Source organism: Agelaius tricolor, unplaced genomic scaffold, assembly GCF_023055355.1.
Source record: "Agelaius tricolor isolate 1412-34295 unplaced genomic scaffold, bAgeTri1.0.p SCAF_13, whole genome shotgun sequence".
NCBI lineage: Eukaryota > Metazoa > Chordata > Aves > Passeriformes > Icteridae > Agelaius > Agelaius tricolor.
This window is the reverse complement of record NW_027269273.1, coordinates 22,432,637-22,449,264: the sequence shown is the minus strand read 5'-3', so window position 1 is coordinate 22,449,264 and position 16,628 is coordinate 22,432,637. Positions and strand designations below refer to the sequence as shown.

General features: G+C 36.4%; 1 protein-coding gene across 1 annotated transcript in view; it reads left to right on the top strand.

The window, feature by feature from the left end:
• Positions 1–16,628, top strand: part of LOC139595648 (adhesion G protein-coupled receptor A3-like) — a 158,353-nt gene that overhangs the window by 115,693 nt on the left and 26,032 nt on the right. Inside the window, exons 13-15 of the mRNA XM_071439187.1 lie at positions 2,532–2,659; positions 3,579–3,702; positions 10,101–10,246. Coding sequence (XP_071295288.1) covers positions 2,532–2,659; positions 3,579–3,702; positions 10,101–10,246 — 398 coding nt within the window. The remainder of the gene's footprint in view (positions 1–2,531; positions 2,660–3,578; positions 3,703–10,100; positions 10,247–16,628) is intronic.

Sequence of the window (16,628 nt, the reverse complement as noted above, 5' to 3'; positions counted from 1 at the left end):
TGCAGGCAAAATGGTTGTATTCCTGTAGGACACATGGCATTTGCTTTTATACTGATGATCAAACACAGGGAGATGTTGAACCTTGCATTTACACTATTAAAAACTAGTTCTTTAGTACACAGTAATGGTGCTCAAGTAAAATTGCTTTCATTTTTTTTCAAATGTGTAACTACACATCTCAAATGTGTAACTTCACTGTGCTTCCTTTTTCACAACTTTAACTTTTCACAGTGATATCCAACTTACTTATTTCTTTAAATAACTGTGCTGCTACTACTGTATAGTTTACAGTAACACATTTCTGAATGCAGAGAAATTGTGTACCTAAATTTATGCAAAGTGTACTATAGTATATGAAAATATAATTACATCAGTAAGAGCTAGAAGTAAATGTTTTATCATTTTCAGCAGAGTATTTCTGTTTAAATTGTCCAGTTGTTTGCATTACTACTCATAGTATGAGCTAAAATTGTATTGAACATTCCTGTTAAATACTTATTCATCTAAATCGAGAGACTTACTCTATAAAGGAATCAATGGGGAGATGATGCAAATAAAAACATGGGAGAAAAAGATGAGCAGGGTGAAAAAGGGTGTTTGAGTGGACATTCAGAGGCAGTTCTGAACCAACAGACTTTTAAGGAATTATTTGAAAGTTACGAAGTCATGAAATCCTGAGTGTTTATTCATGCACACTGGAAGAAAACAAGAATGAGAAGGCCTTAAGAGCCTGGGTCTGTCATGCTAAAAAACTAGCACATCCAAAGACAGAGTTCTTTTCCTCTTCTTTTCCATTTGTGATTGAGGGAAGAGTAGCAAGAACTGACACCTCTAGATGGGACAGCATAAGCTGAGTTCCTCCATGAGAAGTGACTCCACCTCTCACCCTGGGTGTTGGTGAACTGGGCAGGGCAGAGAGAAAACTTGTGTGAAGGACAGGAGGGGCAGAGCAGGTTTAACTGAGGTTTACATGCAAGCTGAGGAAGTGCATGAAGAGAAATGGGATGTGATAACATGTAGTTGGCATTTTGTTCATAAGTTATTTTTCATTTTGATGGTCCTTTTTATATATGTTGTGTTTTATATCTGTTTAGAGCTGACATTCATATGCATCTGGAGAAACTGGAACAATCAATCTTAGAAACTTTAAAGCTAATAATGAAGGAAAATAATAACTACCAGGGCATCAGTTACTTGAGAGGATCATTTTAGAAGGTTAACTAAATTCTCACCATTTAGTAATTGCATATACTCACGAACATTATCTGCTTGTACGTGGACAAATTCATATTCATAAATAATGGTGCTAGAAATCAGCTCTCTGCATGCAAATGCAATTAAACAGAGGTATTAGCATTACAGTCCCAATTTCCTAAGGGGAGATTTCACCTCAGCAAAATAATGTATTGAATCTTCTTCTAAGGGAACCTAAAACTGACAAATAAGAAAAAAGTATTTTAAATGTTTGCGAATATTTTAAAGTTAGAGTTTGCTGGATTATCATATTTGGTACTATTTCAGATTTTAGCTTTGTCTGCTGGGATGTATATTCATTTTTATGTGCAGAGTTAGTGCCTCTGCACATGGGAAGTGGCATGTAGATGACACTGTGTTTGCACTCAGGTGATAAGTTTTGTGTATAAATTTTGGTATCTGTGTGCAGAAATGTAGTGCCACAAGCAAATTCCCTGTAATGCATTAAGCCCTGTGGCTTAACGCATTACAGGGAATGGAATGTCTGCTGTAATTCAGACAGTCTGAAGACATTCTGTTATATGTAATGGGCTCCTTTTGCTTTCCATCCATCACACCTCCAGATTTAGCTCTCCTAAATGTGTAATTTAGAATGGGAATTTGATAAGGTTAATTTTACAGAGATATGGATAGTTTTTCATTGTTTTTCATGAAGAATTGTGTTACTAGGCACTAACATGTTCAAAAGGAACACATGGATCTTTACTCTGCTGTTAATATAGCTGTCCAAGTTACTTTTGAATTACTATAGGGAGTAGAGTACTTCCAACTAAGTGTGAAGGTCACTGGGTTACAGGAGTTGTATCAACTGGTAATTATATTTGAGCGAGTTGATAATTTGAGTGTATTCTCATGGTTCTTTTTTACTTTGAGTGGTTCTTCTGCAGCCGTATATATGTCATTTGGAGACCTTTATGGTGATTTGAAATTTTGTTCTTAATATCTTAGTAAAATATGCTCATAAAGTTCATGTTATCAGAAGGACCAGATACTGCTAATGCTGGGAAAATGTATTATTCTGTGTATTTTTTCAGACCTTTTTTTTAATTAGGATATGTCTGCTTGTACAAAAAAGTTAATTTTTGTCTAGCAAACGTTATGCAGATGAGGAAGGAGCAGTCTGTTATTGCAAATTCATGAACTGTATCTACATTAAAAGTTCATCTTTTTTTTTCCTGCCCTTGAAAGGGAACAGCTAGAAATGACAGGACATATTGGAATGAAGTCCCAGTTTCACACATGCCTAACAATGTTAAATCATTTTGCTCTTTCCCCAGGATTTTAAGACAGTGCTGTCTTTCCCCCAGTACCCAGGGGAGTTTCTGCACCCTGTGGTTTATGCATGTACTGCAGTGATGTTGTTGTGCCTGTTTGCTTCCATTATCACCTACATTGTCCATCACAGGTAAGAATTCCATTTTAAGCACATATTAAATGGTCGGCACAACACTTGAATTTTTATAACCTTTGCTGTAAAGATAAATTACAAGTATTTGAATTACTGTTGGATAATAACATCAGCAATGCAATTTACACCAGAGAAATCAAAACAAAGTTTATGTCAACCTGTCTTAGGCTGTTTCTGAGCTTTCCTCACATATGTTTACATTTTCTGTACACTTTTCCTAAAATTTCTAACTCAACAAACTCAACATATAAAACCATTAACACTATTAAGGTGCTTTCTGGCAAATTCCAGTCGAGCAGCCCTTTGGTCAGCTACACTTGCCATAATGACTTTTAAGACCAAGTTTGGTTGGAAGACTGGTAACTATCACTGGATTAAAGGAACTTTCTTTGTCTTTTAAATTTTGGGTTTAGAAAACTTGTGTTTTCTTTGATATGAAAAATTTATATAAATGCCATTTTAACTACATACTTCTGGTTAAAGACCATTAGCAATTTAAATGAGTAGGAATGTATTGTGCTGTAGAAGCTGCTAAATATTAATTATGTGAAGTTAATGCAATGTCTTTTGATCTTCAGCTTCCATTTAGACATTTAGAGATGTCTTGTTAAAGTTCTGCATACGTGAAGCTATGCAATAAGCCTTTTGCTTTTAGTACTCTACTTTAAATGCTTGATTTGGTGGAGGAAACTTTAAATCAGTAGAATTTTATGATTTTTACCATTTCTTTTACCTTTTTTTATAATTTATTTCAGTACTTTATAGATCAGACTCTGTCCTATGGGTAGATTGCTACATACATATTCAAGAATCTGAGAATTTTATTCTATTAAATTAAGTGTTTTTCCCGAATAGTAATCTTTATAATACATATGTTGAGGGTTTTATTTTTAAAATATGACTTTTTTTTCAACAGCACAATCCGAATAAGCAGAAAAGGATGGCACATGCTTCTCAACTTTTGTTTCCACACTGCTCTCACATTTGCTGTTTTTGCTGGTGGAATCAATCGCATTAAATATCCAATCATATGTCAAGCTGTAAGTATCTGTCTCAGTAATTCTTACTAATAGAATTGAAATTTGCAAATGAGTTCTTAACATAATATTGGCAGTTCTTTTCTTATATTGTTCTTGGATCCTAAGTTTTTCAAAATAAACTATTATAAGCATATCTTTTAAAGGCCAGTACTGGGAATGATCAGTGTTTGGTTGTCACATGAGTTTCTCTAAGAGAGTGATCAAAGCATTGACTTCTCTGAGGCTCAGATTGCCTCATTCTTGTTGTTTTGTTTTTTTTTAGGAAAAGCATTGAAAATCTTGATATTTCTCTGCTGTACAGGATAATTTAAAACTATGAATCCAGAATACTTCTATCCTTCCTGTATTTTGGATTGAATGTGTGGGATAAAGTTGCTGCTTCACTTTTGTGACACATGCACTGTTTGCCTGGGGGTAGCCCTGGCTTCACTGCATGATCCATAAGGAGACACAGCAGACCAGCATACTTGTAATTTATGGGCCCTTGTTTGCACTGCTGGACTGTTTCATATCTCTTGCCTCAGCATTTTTGGGGCAGTAGTGTGGTGAGATGCACAGACAGGGCTGGATTCAGCTGCTCTGAATATAAAGGCTGAGTCTGTCCAATGTGTAAAGTGAGTCATTTCAGTCATCTTCTGTAATGTCTGATGAGACCGTGTTGCAATTTGTTTGCCTTGAACATTTCTTCCTCTCAGATTTGTAGAAGTGCACCAGGGCTCATGAATGTCATTGGTATTTTTCTGTAGTAAAGTTATCACTCTTACAGTGTTCAGTGAGGTGCTTTGGAAGCCTCTTGTGTATCCTTGTGCATGACCACCAGTAAACGGCACATGTGGGTCTGCAAGCACTGTGATGTTCTACCTGGGAAGTCTACCTAAGTTTGTTACATGATACTCATTTAAATGACAAAATTGTCCATTAGATGGAGAGAAATATCTCACAGTATCTAGTGTATTGTGTCATAATTAATTTGTAAGTTCTAGCAAATTGAAATATCACTTACTATTGTCTTTGTCTGCAGTTTGCAAGTGATAGTAGCAGATTAGTTTGTAGGGCAGCCATGGCCATGTAATTACATGGTCACAAATGACCATCTGTTGTTTCAGGCATTGTCTGATTATTTACTTTGCAGCTTGCATGGTAGCAACGTGGTATTAACAGCTATAATGAAAAATTGATTGAGATAAATGTGTTATTAATAGCCTTTTATAAGTAGTACATAAACTACAGGGGTATCTTAATAAAGTGCATTATCAGTGGCATCTGTCTCTGGCTGTGGGATAGGGCCAGATCCTGAGCTGCTGAGAAATGTGCACACTTAAAGAAACAGAATTGAACCATCCCTATATGTCTGCTAACCAGTTTCATTAAGTTATTTATTTACCTGCTAATATCATCAGTAGTTACAGTATAGGAAAATACAAGTGACAAAGACTGTCCTCTATTTCCTGGTAGAAATTGTCTGATGTAATTAGACAGAGCTAATGGAGGAAATGGTCCAAGCAATCTAAGACAAGGCTCCAATAGCTCCTAACAGAGGCTGAAAACTGTTCACTTTGAGCACATCATACCCAGCCACAGATCTTTTTTTGCTTTCTGACAGCAAGGTTTTCAAAATTCTGAGTCCCAATGCCTGTGTCCTGTGATAACCCTGAGCCAATTAGTCTGTGATTTATTATCCAACATGCCAAAGCTCTGATACCGGGGCTTAAAAATATATTTGTGAAAATGTTACTGCTTCAAGCAGCACTAAAATATTAGTTATACCACAGGTGTAACACCATCAGTTGCCATTCCAGAGGTATCCTTCATTCTGCTAAAATTCAAAGCACAACTTCAACCTGCAGCAATGCAATTTTCACTTTTTATTTCCCGAGTGCATAGAGAAAGATTCCAACTGCAAGTATTTTTTGTCCTAATCACTGAAATGTTGCATAAAAGCCAGTCAACCACTCCCTTTCCTATTGTAATTATCCCTAAAACTTCCACAAAAAAAATCACTGCAGCATACTTAAGAATGTGAAACAATAGACTAAGTTAACTTTTATCCTTCAAATTTAACCTAAAAGGGTGGTTCTAAATTAGCTTTATTTGGATCACCCTCTGTCTATAAATGTGTAGTTACAGGTTAGTTTTAAACATCAGGAATTAATCCTGTGATTTTCTGTGACAGCTGGAAGAACCTTCAAATCCCCTTCAAGGTGAAACAGTCACACAAAAAAATCTTTTCAGAAATGGTCAGACATATATTTTTATGTGGAATCTAAAAATCTAAAATTCCCTTTTAAACCTACATATCTGTTTCAGAGAGGATTTTGTATAGACCTTTCACATGCATGTGTGCTCTACAGTCTTTATGATTTACAAAAATCCTGATGTTCGAATGCTGGTCTGGAATGCAATCTGTTGATTGCATCTCCTCACATTTCCCGAGTGAATGAATTTACAGACTCTTTAGATTTCTCTTGAATCTCATTCTGGGTGTCACTGAATGTTGGCTGTTGTAGAATCCAGACTCTTGAGTTTACTGGCAAAATCTTTGAAGCAAGGCAGAGGTTGTCTCAGGAGCAGCAGGGATAAATCAGAGGCAGTACAGTAGCAGAAAGGTGCTTGAGCCAGCCAGTGAGCCCTTCCGTCCTTCCATCTCCCAGCCTCAGATTAGTTTGCTTCAGAAGGCAGGAGGAAGCTCATTCCTTTCATGTAAAGAGAAGGAGACACAACTTACTGGATCCCTCCCCATGTGTGGGAGGCATCAATTCTGTACTCTCAAAGATTTCTGTTTCGTGGCTTCTGCTTCAGAGGAAAGGATGATAGCCATGAGTTTATGGATGCTAGGGGATGAAATCATCAGTTAAACATGTTGAAGCATGAAGAATGGACTGAACACAAGATTCAGGAGGCAGAAAAGTTACGGAGAGAGGCAGAATCTTATTTTTTTTATTCCATGATCACTCCAATCACATCTCCAAGAACCTCTATATGGTTTATAAAATAAAAGCTTCCATGTAAGCTTTGGCAAGGCTCAGATCTCCTTTTCCCTGATGAATGTCATATGTGAAGCTGCTTGAGAATTCATTTCTGTTAGGCAGTAGATCTTCAGCAAGAAAGGCAAAGCTCATTCCATACTAGCCAGCAGTCTACAAGTTCAGCTCAGAAAGCTGAACTTTTTGCTCTAAATTTTCTACCTGTGAAGAGGGAGCATGGGGTTTTGCTAATGCTAAATGTTTAAAGATCATGAAATATTCACATCCATTGGTGTTACAGACTGCAGAGAAATTCCTGAGCCCCTTCATCTTACAGAAAAGAATAATTTTTGTTGCAGGATTAAAAGTTTAATCAGAATGTTCGTGGATATCTGTGTCCTTTAAATAAAACTGAATTAAGAAGTACAATCTTATCTGAAATATGATTACAACTAGAAAAAAAAAAGAATTAAATTAAAATTTTGGGGAAAATAAAGAAAATTGTGTGCAACTTAAAGCTGATCAAGAGACCTTTTTGTGCCAAAATGCTTTGCATAAATGTGTATTCTGGTCATTGCCATGGTAACTGCATCATATGGAACTTAACTTATCTCTAGGGTACTGAAATTTATTGAAGGAGCACAAACAGACAGCATCTTCTTGCTGAAGAAAAGTATAATCTTCTATTCAAAAGGCTAGTGCTTATTCCCAAAGATAAGAGTTCTGAGAACACAGGACGTGTTAAAAATGAATCCAAGAAAACAAGAAAATTTTTACCATATAACTGTGGTTATTAAAGAGCTTTAGATACAGTGCTCTTATCAATGCTTATATTCTGGCAGTTTTTTCTGTACCATTTGGCCTGTCAAATGGTACAGAAAACCTTCTTAAAAATAGGGGTCATCACTTCAATATTTCCAATCATAAGCCTTTATTCTGTGTGGAAAATTCAACCCTTTCCATGCAATTTTATGTGAAATACAAAAGTTCTGCTAATAGTGAAAATAGTTTTAAGTTATCACTTTGATATTTAATTTGTATATAGTTTTTGGCCTCTGAAGCTTTACAGAGGTAGAAATCCAGTAATAAGATACACACAGCTAAATTTGTACCCTGGACCTTTCATGCATAACCTCAAGTCTGCATTTGCTAAGAGAGTAAAAACAAAAAGTACTGAACAAAGCCACATTGGTCTTTCTGTTGAGCCTCATCCTTCCCTCCCGTGTTATGAGCTGCTATCATGCATTTCCAATGTAGGGCCCAGGTGTCTTCCTAGCCTGAGAGTTAGCAAGAGGTGATCCCACTGGAGGGGACAAAAGAACTTGCAGTCACAGTCCTCAAGCTCAACAGTGAGGACAATGCATCTCTGTGACATAACTGGTGTCGGTGGGGAGACAAAACCCAGCACTTTGAAACACTGAACTTTCAATGGAAAGTGTGACAAGCATTTCTTTACTATTTATTAGTGAACATCAGCAAAAATTCTAGAATTTGCTCTAACAGCTCAGTGCACCCTTCCAAATCCCACACTTCTGCTGTGTCATGTCAAATCTGTCATAAGGAGGTCCTGTATCTTCAGGATAAATCCTTGTTTCCTTCAAGCAAGAAATGCAAATGGTTGGGGATTTGGGTTTTTTGTTTTGTTTGGGGCTTTTATTGACAGAGACATGCAGATCATGAAAGAGTTAGTACAGAGGATGATAACATTTTTGCCTCCTCCATGTTTGTTCAGTTTCTCCATATATCAGATGTAACTCAGTTGCTGAAACATGAGCACGCTGTGAAAAACAGCAATGTGATGCAGGTGTGGCATGGCTGTGATGTTTTCAGTCATTTCAGTTGCCTGCTTGAAAGTTCAATAAAATTGTTTTGTTGTACTATTTTTGGGTCTTACATTCATTTAGGTGGTTGATGATTTCTATCTATATGGTCATATACATTTTCAGAATTTCACATATAGGTGCCTTTTGACCTGGAATTCATTTTAACTGTTCCTATTATTGCATGTACCTGTGTGAAAAACAGAATATATAGCAGCAGGGCTATGCTGAAATGAGAAAGCGGTTAGGAGCTAAATATCTAGATTTTTTCCCAGTTCTTTCTCATTATTTCTGCCTCCTTCTTCTTCCCCCTTTCTCATCCTCCTGCCTCCCCTCCCTGCTCATGGTTCTGTTCAGGGCATCCCTACAGAAACTCTGCAAGCTGCCTGTGAACCAAGTCCAGACAGCACAGTCCCTGGACTGGCAGTGTCTGCCAGCTCATAATACACAATTGTCTCATTCTCTTATTTCTGCTTCTTTTACCTCAAACAGTAGCAGTGATGAAGGCTTTATCCTCCCTTGTCTAATGTGACAAACAAGTCCCAGAGAAAATTACAAAGGGTTTTCTGTTGATGATATTTGCTGCTAACTTCAAGTTTTGAGCTATAATACTAAATAGAAACAAAATGCATAGAATTTTTTTTCTTTGCCCATCAATTGTTTTAAGTGGAGCAAAAATGAACACTGGTTCAAATAAATCATTATAATAGATTTGTGTTAGCTTTATTCAGCAATTCTCTGTATTCCTTAAACTTTTATGTTCTTTCCAATTATAGCAATATTTTACTTGTCACTGCGAAATGTCAGGTTATTGCTTCAAAGGTAACCTCATTTTATATAATCAGATGCAGACTTAGCTGATGTAATAAAGCACTGGAGATTGGATAAAATTCCAATTACTGCTTCCATAGTAATGAATAACAATTACTAACATAACAAAGATGTTAGCATTTTAGAGGTGCTTGTACTTTGTTTTCCTTTCAATGATAAACACCAGTTTCTTGGGGACAAAGTGATAATAACATTATTAGAGATTATAATTCTTTTTAAGGGGGAATGCCAAGAGTTGTCATTTTCTTTTTAAATTCTGTAGACAAGTTTATAATTGTCTTAAAATATGTCTGAAATTAATCTGGAGTTATCAGTGCAAATAGTACTGATGCCATTTCCAGAAGTCAACCTTGCCTGTGTATAGCAGAAAGGGAGCTACAGCAGGCTATTCCTGAAAAGTTAAAGGAAATAGCATAATAGCAAGCAAAAAAATGCTGGCCTCTCATTAAATTTTAAATTGCATTCTCATGATAGGCTAAAGAGTGTGATACAAAATAAGAGTCATTAAAGAGTCACTTTAAATCCAGGTGTAAAATGTTTTCATTAAACAGGTTCTTAGAAAACAAATGTTTTTATGTCTCTAATTCCTAACATTGCTTCTGGTATTGCAGATAATGCTACCTATGGTGGATTAAACAACTGGTTTTAAGTGCAAATGTTAGATGCATTTATAAATTCAATTAAAAATTTTTTTTGCCTGTGCCCTTATGAAATAAGACTCTTGTAAAACTCTTGTTTTACTGATCCATTTACTGAGTTGTTGAATTGTCCACTCTTTTTTTAGGTTGGCATTGTACTGCATTATTCTACACTCTCTACTATGCTATGGATTGGAGTAACTGCCAGGAATATTTATAAGCAAGTCACAAGAAAACCTCAGCCTTGCCAAAACAGTGACCAACCTTCTTATCCAAAGCAACCTCTACTCAGGTATGGAATATTAGTTACATTCTTTTTTTAATTTCTTCCTAGAATATATCAATTATAAGCACACTCTCATTCTTATTTTCTGTACTTTTTACTTTTTATAGACTATAAATAGCATCCATAAAGAATTGAGCCACCTGGGTGTGTACAACAATCTGAGTATTTATTGTGTGCTGATAGTTTACTCAGAAGATGGAAATATGTAGAATTGGTATTGGCTCAGTTCAGATACCTTTATCTGAACAGGAAGAATTGAAATGTTTCCGTTGATTTATTACGGAGTAAAACAAATCCCGGCTTGATTCCGAGCCTTATTTAATCACCAGCAACTGTGTTGTAATGACCCTTTACCTTTATCTCTTCTGCTCTACTTCTTGCCCACACTTGTATTGAAAGCCTGATAGCCTGATGGCAGCCTTCCTCATTGCCCATCAGAGATGTGATTCTGTTACGGGAGCGACTGGGAGTCTGCACTCCCCATCAGCTCCCGCTGGAGCAGACTCAAACGTGTCTCTGATGGCATTGCAGGTGTAAGACAGTGGGAGTTCTTGCCAGATGCCTCTGAGATACTGAAACTGCAAGCCAAAATAGTCAGTCTGCACAAGAAAATAAAAAATTAAACCCTAGCAAAACCTCACCACAAAACCAGGATTTCAAGCCAAAGGCATGAGAAAATTATTTCATCTTTTTAAAGCTTAGCTGTCAAAAAATTACTTATTAGCCAAAGTTATATATTGTCCCTACTAGGATTTTGGAGGGAGGCAGAAAAGGAGCTTCCAGAGAACAATTCCTCCTGTCCATCTTGAATGTTTGTGTGAGGACAGCAGGAATTGTCTTATGGAGGTGCCTCTCATTTCCCACAGATCATGGACAAGCCTGAATGGTCAATTCAGCCTAAAGACCTCAGTTTTATAGTGGAGGTCAGGAAATACAAATTCTACTTTTTATGTATTTCCACAATGAAAAATCCACAATGTATTCTTTTAAACAGATGTAGATTATTTTATTTTAAGCACAAAATTTTTAGCAAGTAGCATTTATAGATGACTGTGTGATGGTGTCGCCGCTTGTTAAAAGTTTGTAAGAAGACGAATCGAGTTTTTCTGTCTGATTCTTCAGCGTCAGATTTTTACTAACATGATTTTAGTTGGAAAACTAGCTAGTTTTCTTCTTTTTAAAACACTTTATTTCTAGAGATGAAATTGATTAAAGTTAACATAAAATGTGTACTGTGATGAGAAGGAGTGCCATATTGGATCTTTAGCTTTGTTAGGTGTAAGCAAGAGGGTAGTCTTTCCTTGAGAGTGCCTGACTTTGCTCATCCATGATTTACTACACCATTCTTCAGAGATGAGAGTTTCACTCCTTCACTTACCAGCTCATGGCAAAATGAATAATTGCCAATTTTCAAATGCTGCAGTGTGACTATTAAGGTAGAAAATTGTTACAAGTTACGTAGACCCAGCATAGTGTATGTTCTTCAAATTCAAATCTTGTTTGAGTTGGAAAACAATAGACAGTCAGGTTACAGGAAAGATGACTCTAATTAGAATCTTTGTTGTACCAGTCATGTTGAAGTTCCCAGACAGTGAAAATAAATAGTAGCTATTTTAAGTTTAGCAATAGAAATGATAAACCACCTTCTAGGTGTAAGAGAACATGGGTATAATTGTTTAATAGCTAAGTAAAATTATTCTAAGCTATTTTTCTCCCACAGGGCACCATGTATCTTAGAGACACAGGCACTGAAATGTCTAATACAATTTCACAATGGTGAGCACTAGATTCAAAAGAGTAAGGATCAGTTTCACTTCATGTAGAAAACAGGCATAGTATATGTAAAATTAAGAATCACTTTAAGCAAGAAAATGCTAAACTCATAATTAGTAGTTGTTTGTTCTTTCAGAATGATAATGATCATTTTTGGGGGCATTTTACCTTTCCTGATTTTGATAAAATTAAAGTCTGAATTATTCTTTGTCATAATATTTCCATAAAATCCATTAAGGATGCTTACATTTCAAGGCAGTAATTTATAAGAAATGTTTTAACTAGTCAGTGTTCTTGTGACTATAAGCCAATGCCAGCCTTTATACATATTGTTCCTCAGGTACTTAAGGGAAAAGCCTGAGTTTGGGTGAGGAGGTGTTGTCTCCATTTGACATCAGTAGATAGCTAAATAGTATAAAGTTTATTCAAATGGAGATGGAGTTAGCCTTTTTTATATGTCAGGACTGTCAGTGATAGGAAGCCAATGATACAGTCTATGAAACACTTTTAAACATGAGGTACTTTTTCAGTGGTCCTTCTCTGTAGACTTAGAGAAGTATACAATACAAATATGTGAATGTGTTTGGCCAGAACTCTGTGCTCAGCTGTTGTCCTTCAGTCTTCTTTGGTAAAGGTTCTATTTGATAGAAGGTGTTTCCAGTTCACATGTGAGTGGTTTTGTATTCCTTATATATGCACTGCTGTAGGAGACAGAGGTACCTTTTGTGAGTCAGTAAGTAGGATCTAATGCCAAATATCAGTATACAAAACTATCATGTGGAATTTACCAAGAAATCATAAAAATTGCCTCACCACATTTGTTTCACCAAGCTTGGTCCATTCTAAAAAGTAGCTGAAATAGCAAAAATAAATAGAAGAGAATATCTGAAAGGGGACCTTACCTGTTAGTAGAAAAGGATGTAGGCTTGTAAGAGTTGCTGCAGTTTCTCTGCCTGCTGTTTGCATATTCATTTGCAGAAGCAAGACAAATGAGGTGCCCTTGATCTTTTTCTCCTACTTTTCTTTGAGCTGTAGCAATAAGTACTCTATTATGTAAAGCTGTGGCTCTTTATAAGTTTTCTCTCTTCTAGATAGAGTGATCAAATTTGGAACGTTTTTGCAGCCTAATTTGACTTCATGGCAATATGATTTTAAATATTGCCTCTTTTTATATGTTAATCATGTATTATGAGATACGTTATGTACACTGTACATCATACAGTATATATATTTTATTATATATATTATTCGTGAAATATATATTATCTGTTAATTACAGAGTTAAACCCCTGAGGGCCCATCACTTTGATGACTGGAACCAACTGTAACAATTCTGGCATTTTTCTCTAAATGTGCCTGGATGCTAATGAGGTGGATCAAATTAATGCATCATTGAGTTTTGTGTATTGAAATTCTGAACCTTAGCACTTCAACAGATAATGAAATTACTTCCTGTAAAATATACTCTGTGGTATTCTTAATAGAAATAAATAATTCTATCTGTTCATCCTCTGTGGACATTTGTTAAACCTGGCAGAGTTTAGCTTCTGACTCATTTGAAGGCAGATTTTGCCAGCAAAGGCAAAGGGGCATGCAAGATTCAGCTATTACTGCAATGTACAGAACTTCTTATCAGCCCAACTGAGGCACACGTAGTGTTAGGTTTTGTGCCTGCTATGTGCATGCATTTTTCATGTGATGCTCTCTGCCCATACAGATCAGACAGAAATACAGAGCAGCAGAAAATACTTCTGAAAGATATTCTGTTAAAATAATTTCTTTCTAGAGTGACAGAAAAAAAATCAGATTGCTTTCATTTTAAATAAGATAACTAATGAGCACAATTGCATTCTAAACATTTAAAATAAAAAATAAATAAGCTGCTAGCTGGGCCAGAGATTGGTGATAAGGAGACAGATAATTAAGTTTTATCTCAAGGTTAGGTACAAATATATCTCCTAATGTTCTCCCACCTCTTTTATTCAATGAAGGTCTTGCAAGATAACTAATATGGCAGACTTCAGATTACAGAGTCCAACATCCCATATCTGTCATGAAAAAATATCGATGTGCATAAATAAGGTTGCAGAAGCAACAGCAAAACAGATAACAGTTGATGTCACTGTCTCTGTTGAACTTCATCTTATTTTTTATGTAACATATTTTGATAAGCTTTTTAAAATGTTCTTTTGAAAATTGTGGGGCTGTTAGGAAATGTACCTCATGCAGTTCTTTAGAAAAATTGTATATCCAGCTGTAGTAGCAATTTCAGAATGGATTGTGCCCTTTGCTTTGTATTCAAAGTTGTAGCCTTAGTACTATAGCTGAAAAATCATAACTGAGGCAAATTGAAACAGTTTTCAGCAGCACACACAGAATACCTACAGTCAATACCACTGGCTGCCATTCCGTTCTCCTACTGTTTTCAACCTTAAATAACTTTAAGAGTTAAGAATAATTTTAGAATGAGAAAGCTGACTTCCTATTTCACATATTTTGAAATGTCTGAACTGTCCTTTAAACCTGCACACAGAGCTGACCTAGAAGTACAGTCACTGAGAGTGGGGGTAGTTTGGTTCAAACTCTACTATCTGCTAATGGATGTTTACATGCAGGTATGTGTCTGGGTGTCTGCTCTTCTATATGAGGTTGTATATGGGCAAGTTTCTGTACATCATACAAACACTTCCAGAGTACAGAGCAATGTCTTGCAAGCAGCAAAGGGGTCTTCCTGGTGAGCTGTGTTTGTGGTGTAGTGGTGACTAACAGCCTCCCCCTGAGCTCCTGCAAGGTGTGCTAGTGCTGCTGCCCTTGCATCCTCCCCCTCTCCTTGGGGGTGTGGCAGCAGCTCTTCGTGTTCATTCCCAAGCTCATTATTTCTCTCAGCTACCTAAACATTAATCAGCAGCACCCAGCTAAACAGTAGCTAAGTATCTTTGAGACACTGAATTATGCTAAATCCTTTCACTGCAAAAAGGAGAAACCGCACAAAACTTTCAAACACAAGAAAATCCTCTCCTCCTGTTATTGTCGACTACTCCTGTGATGAGGCTCTTGCCTTACAGTGAGGGGATTTTACAGACTTGCATGATACCACAGGGGTCATGGCACCCACTTAGTGCTTTGTTCACAGTGTTAACCCTGCTTTTCTCAGGATGAACGTTTAGCTGCTTGATCTGAATTCTGACAAGCTGAAAACCAACACATGGGTGTAAATGGATCTATAGCTGTGTTTGCCTAACTGCTGAGAGAGCCTGGCAGGAAATGTTGTGACTTCCATCACAAATTTATTATAGGGAAATTTTTACTGAGTAAGTTACCAATAAAGCAGGCTGTGTCTTGAATATGAGTTGCACACACCAATCTTCATTATGTCATTAGAAATTGTCACATGGTATTTTTGCACCATAATGGAGATACTAAAAACATCCCAGTTATAAAGACCAAAGACTTCTTATATTTAGATTTTAAAGAATTATTATGTCCACAGAAAAACCCTAGGGAAAAAAAAATGAAGAAACTAGTGCTTTCTCATATTCCTGAGGCTGAAAGGGTCTTCAGAAAATGATCTTTGTTAGTGTCCCCTATCATTTATAACAAGCTGGCTGCAATTTATTGCAGCATGATAGCGGTGTAATTGGGGATCAACATTTGACTGTGATCAGAAATACTTTATTAAAGATCAAGTTTGGCAAATATGCTATTTTTTTGGCCATGCCATTTTCTGAATCTTCAAACTGAATCATATGAAGCAACATAATTTACATTGTGACAGACAGAGACATTACGTGCTCCCTTGACACCAGAAGCTCTGAAATGCAGTTAAGTTCTAGTGCATTTTTCATTAGTGCTGGCTCTCATGAATTCATATCTTCTAGTACTAAACAGTGATTGAGAGAGAGGGAGAGAGAAAGAGGTCAGATGGAAAGCATCATTTGCAATCCATTGTTTTTTTCTTCATGATATGCTCTTAAAAATTAACTCATGAAATTTTGATCCATGAAAGCCCATCTTTCCTTCCCACAGAGAACATATCAAACTTCCTCTATGAAGTATAAATTTAGCCCAGACCTGATTATCCCAGGGGATCATCTGTCTTTTTCTGAAAAATTCTCTATGGTTTGAGTATGTTGAATTAAATGGGAACTGCCACAGGGCAGAATTCTCAGGAGCCTTGAGGAGAGCTCTCTAGTTCACTCTTTACTATTAGCATAGACCCAGTTGTGTCATTGCAGAGTAAGTGAAAATGATGTCTCCCTGCAAGTGAGGTTTTCACCAGCTGGATGAACCATGGCATGGTGAGCCATCAGTCTCTCTGAGAATCTGCTTCAGGAAGTTCACTCTAATTTAAGTACATGATTGTATCCTTTGCTTACAGGACAAAATATTTTGATCTAGGCAGGGTCATCAGGAAATCTATCTCACATTTCTGATATTATAATCAACATTACTTATTTTGGATATGGGAAGTTAGTACTGGAAATGTATATTATTAGATAATGTTAAAATTTTGCAGTAATTTTTTGCTGTCCTCACGTATTCTCAAGGCTGCTTATCACCTCCATACTGTAAGTTCCTGGAAACAAAAAAGTGTGTAACAGCTGTTTTTATCAAA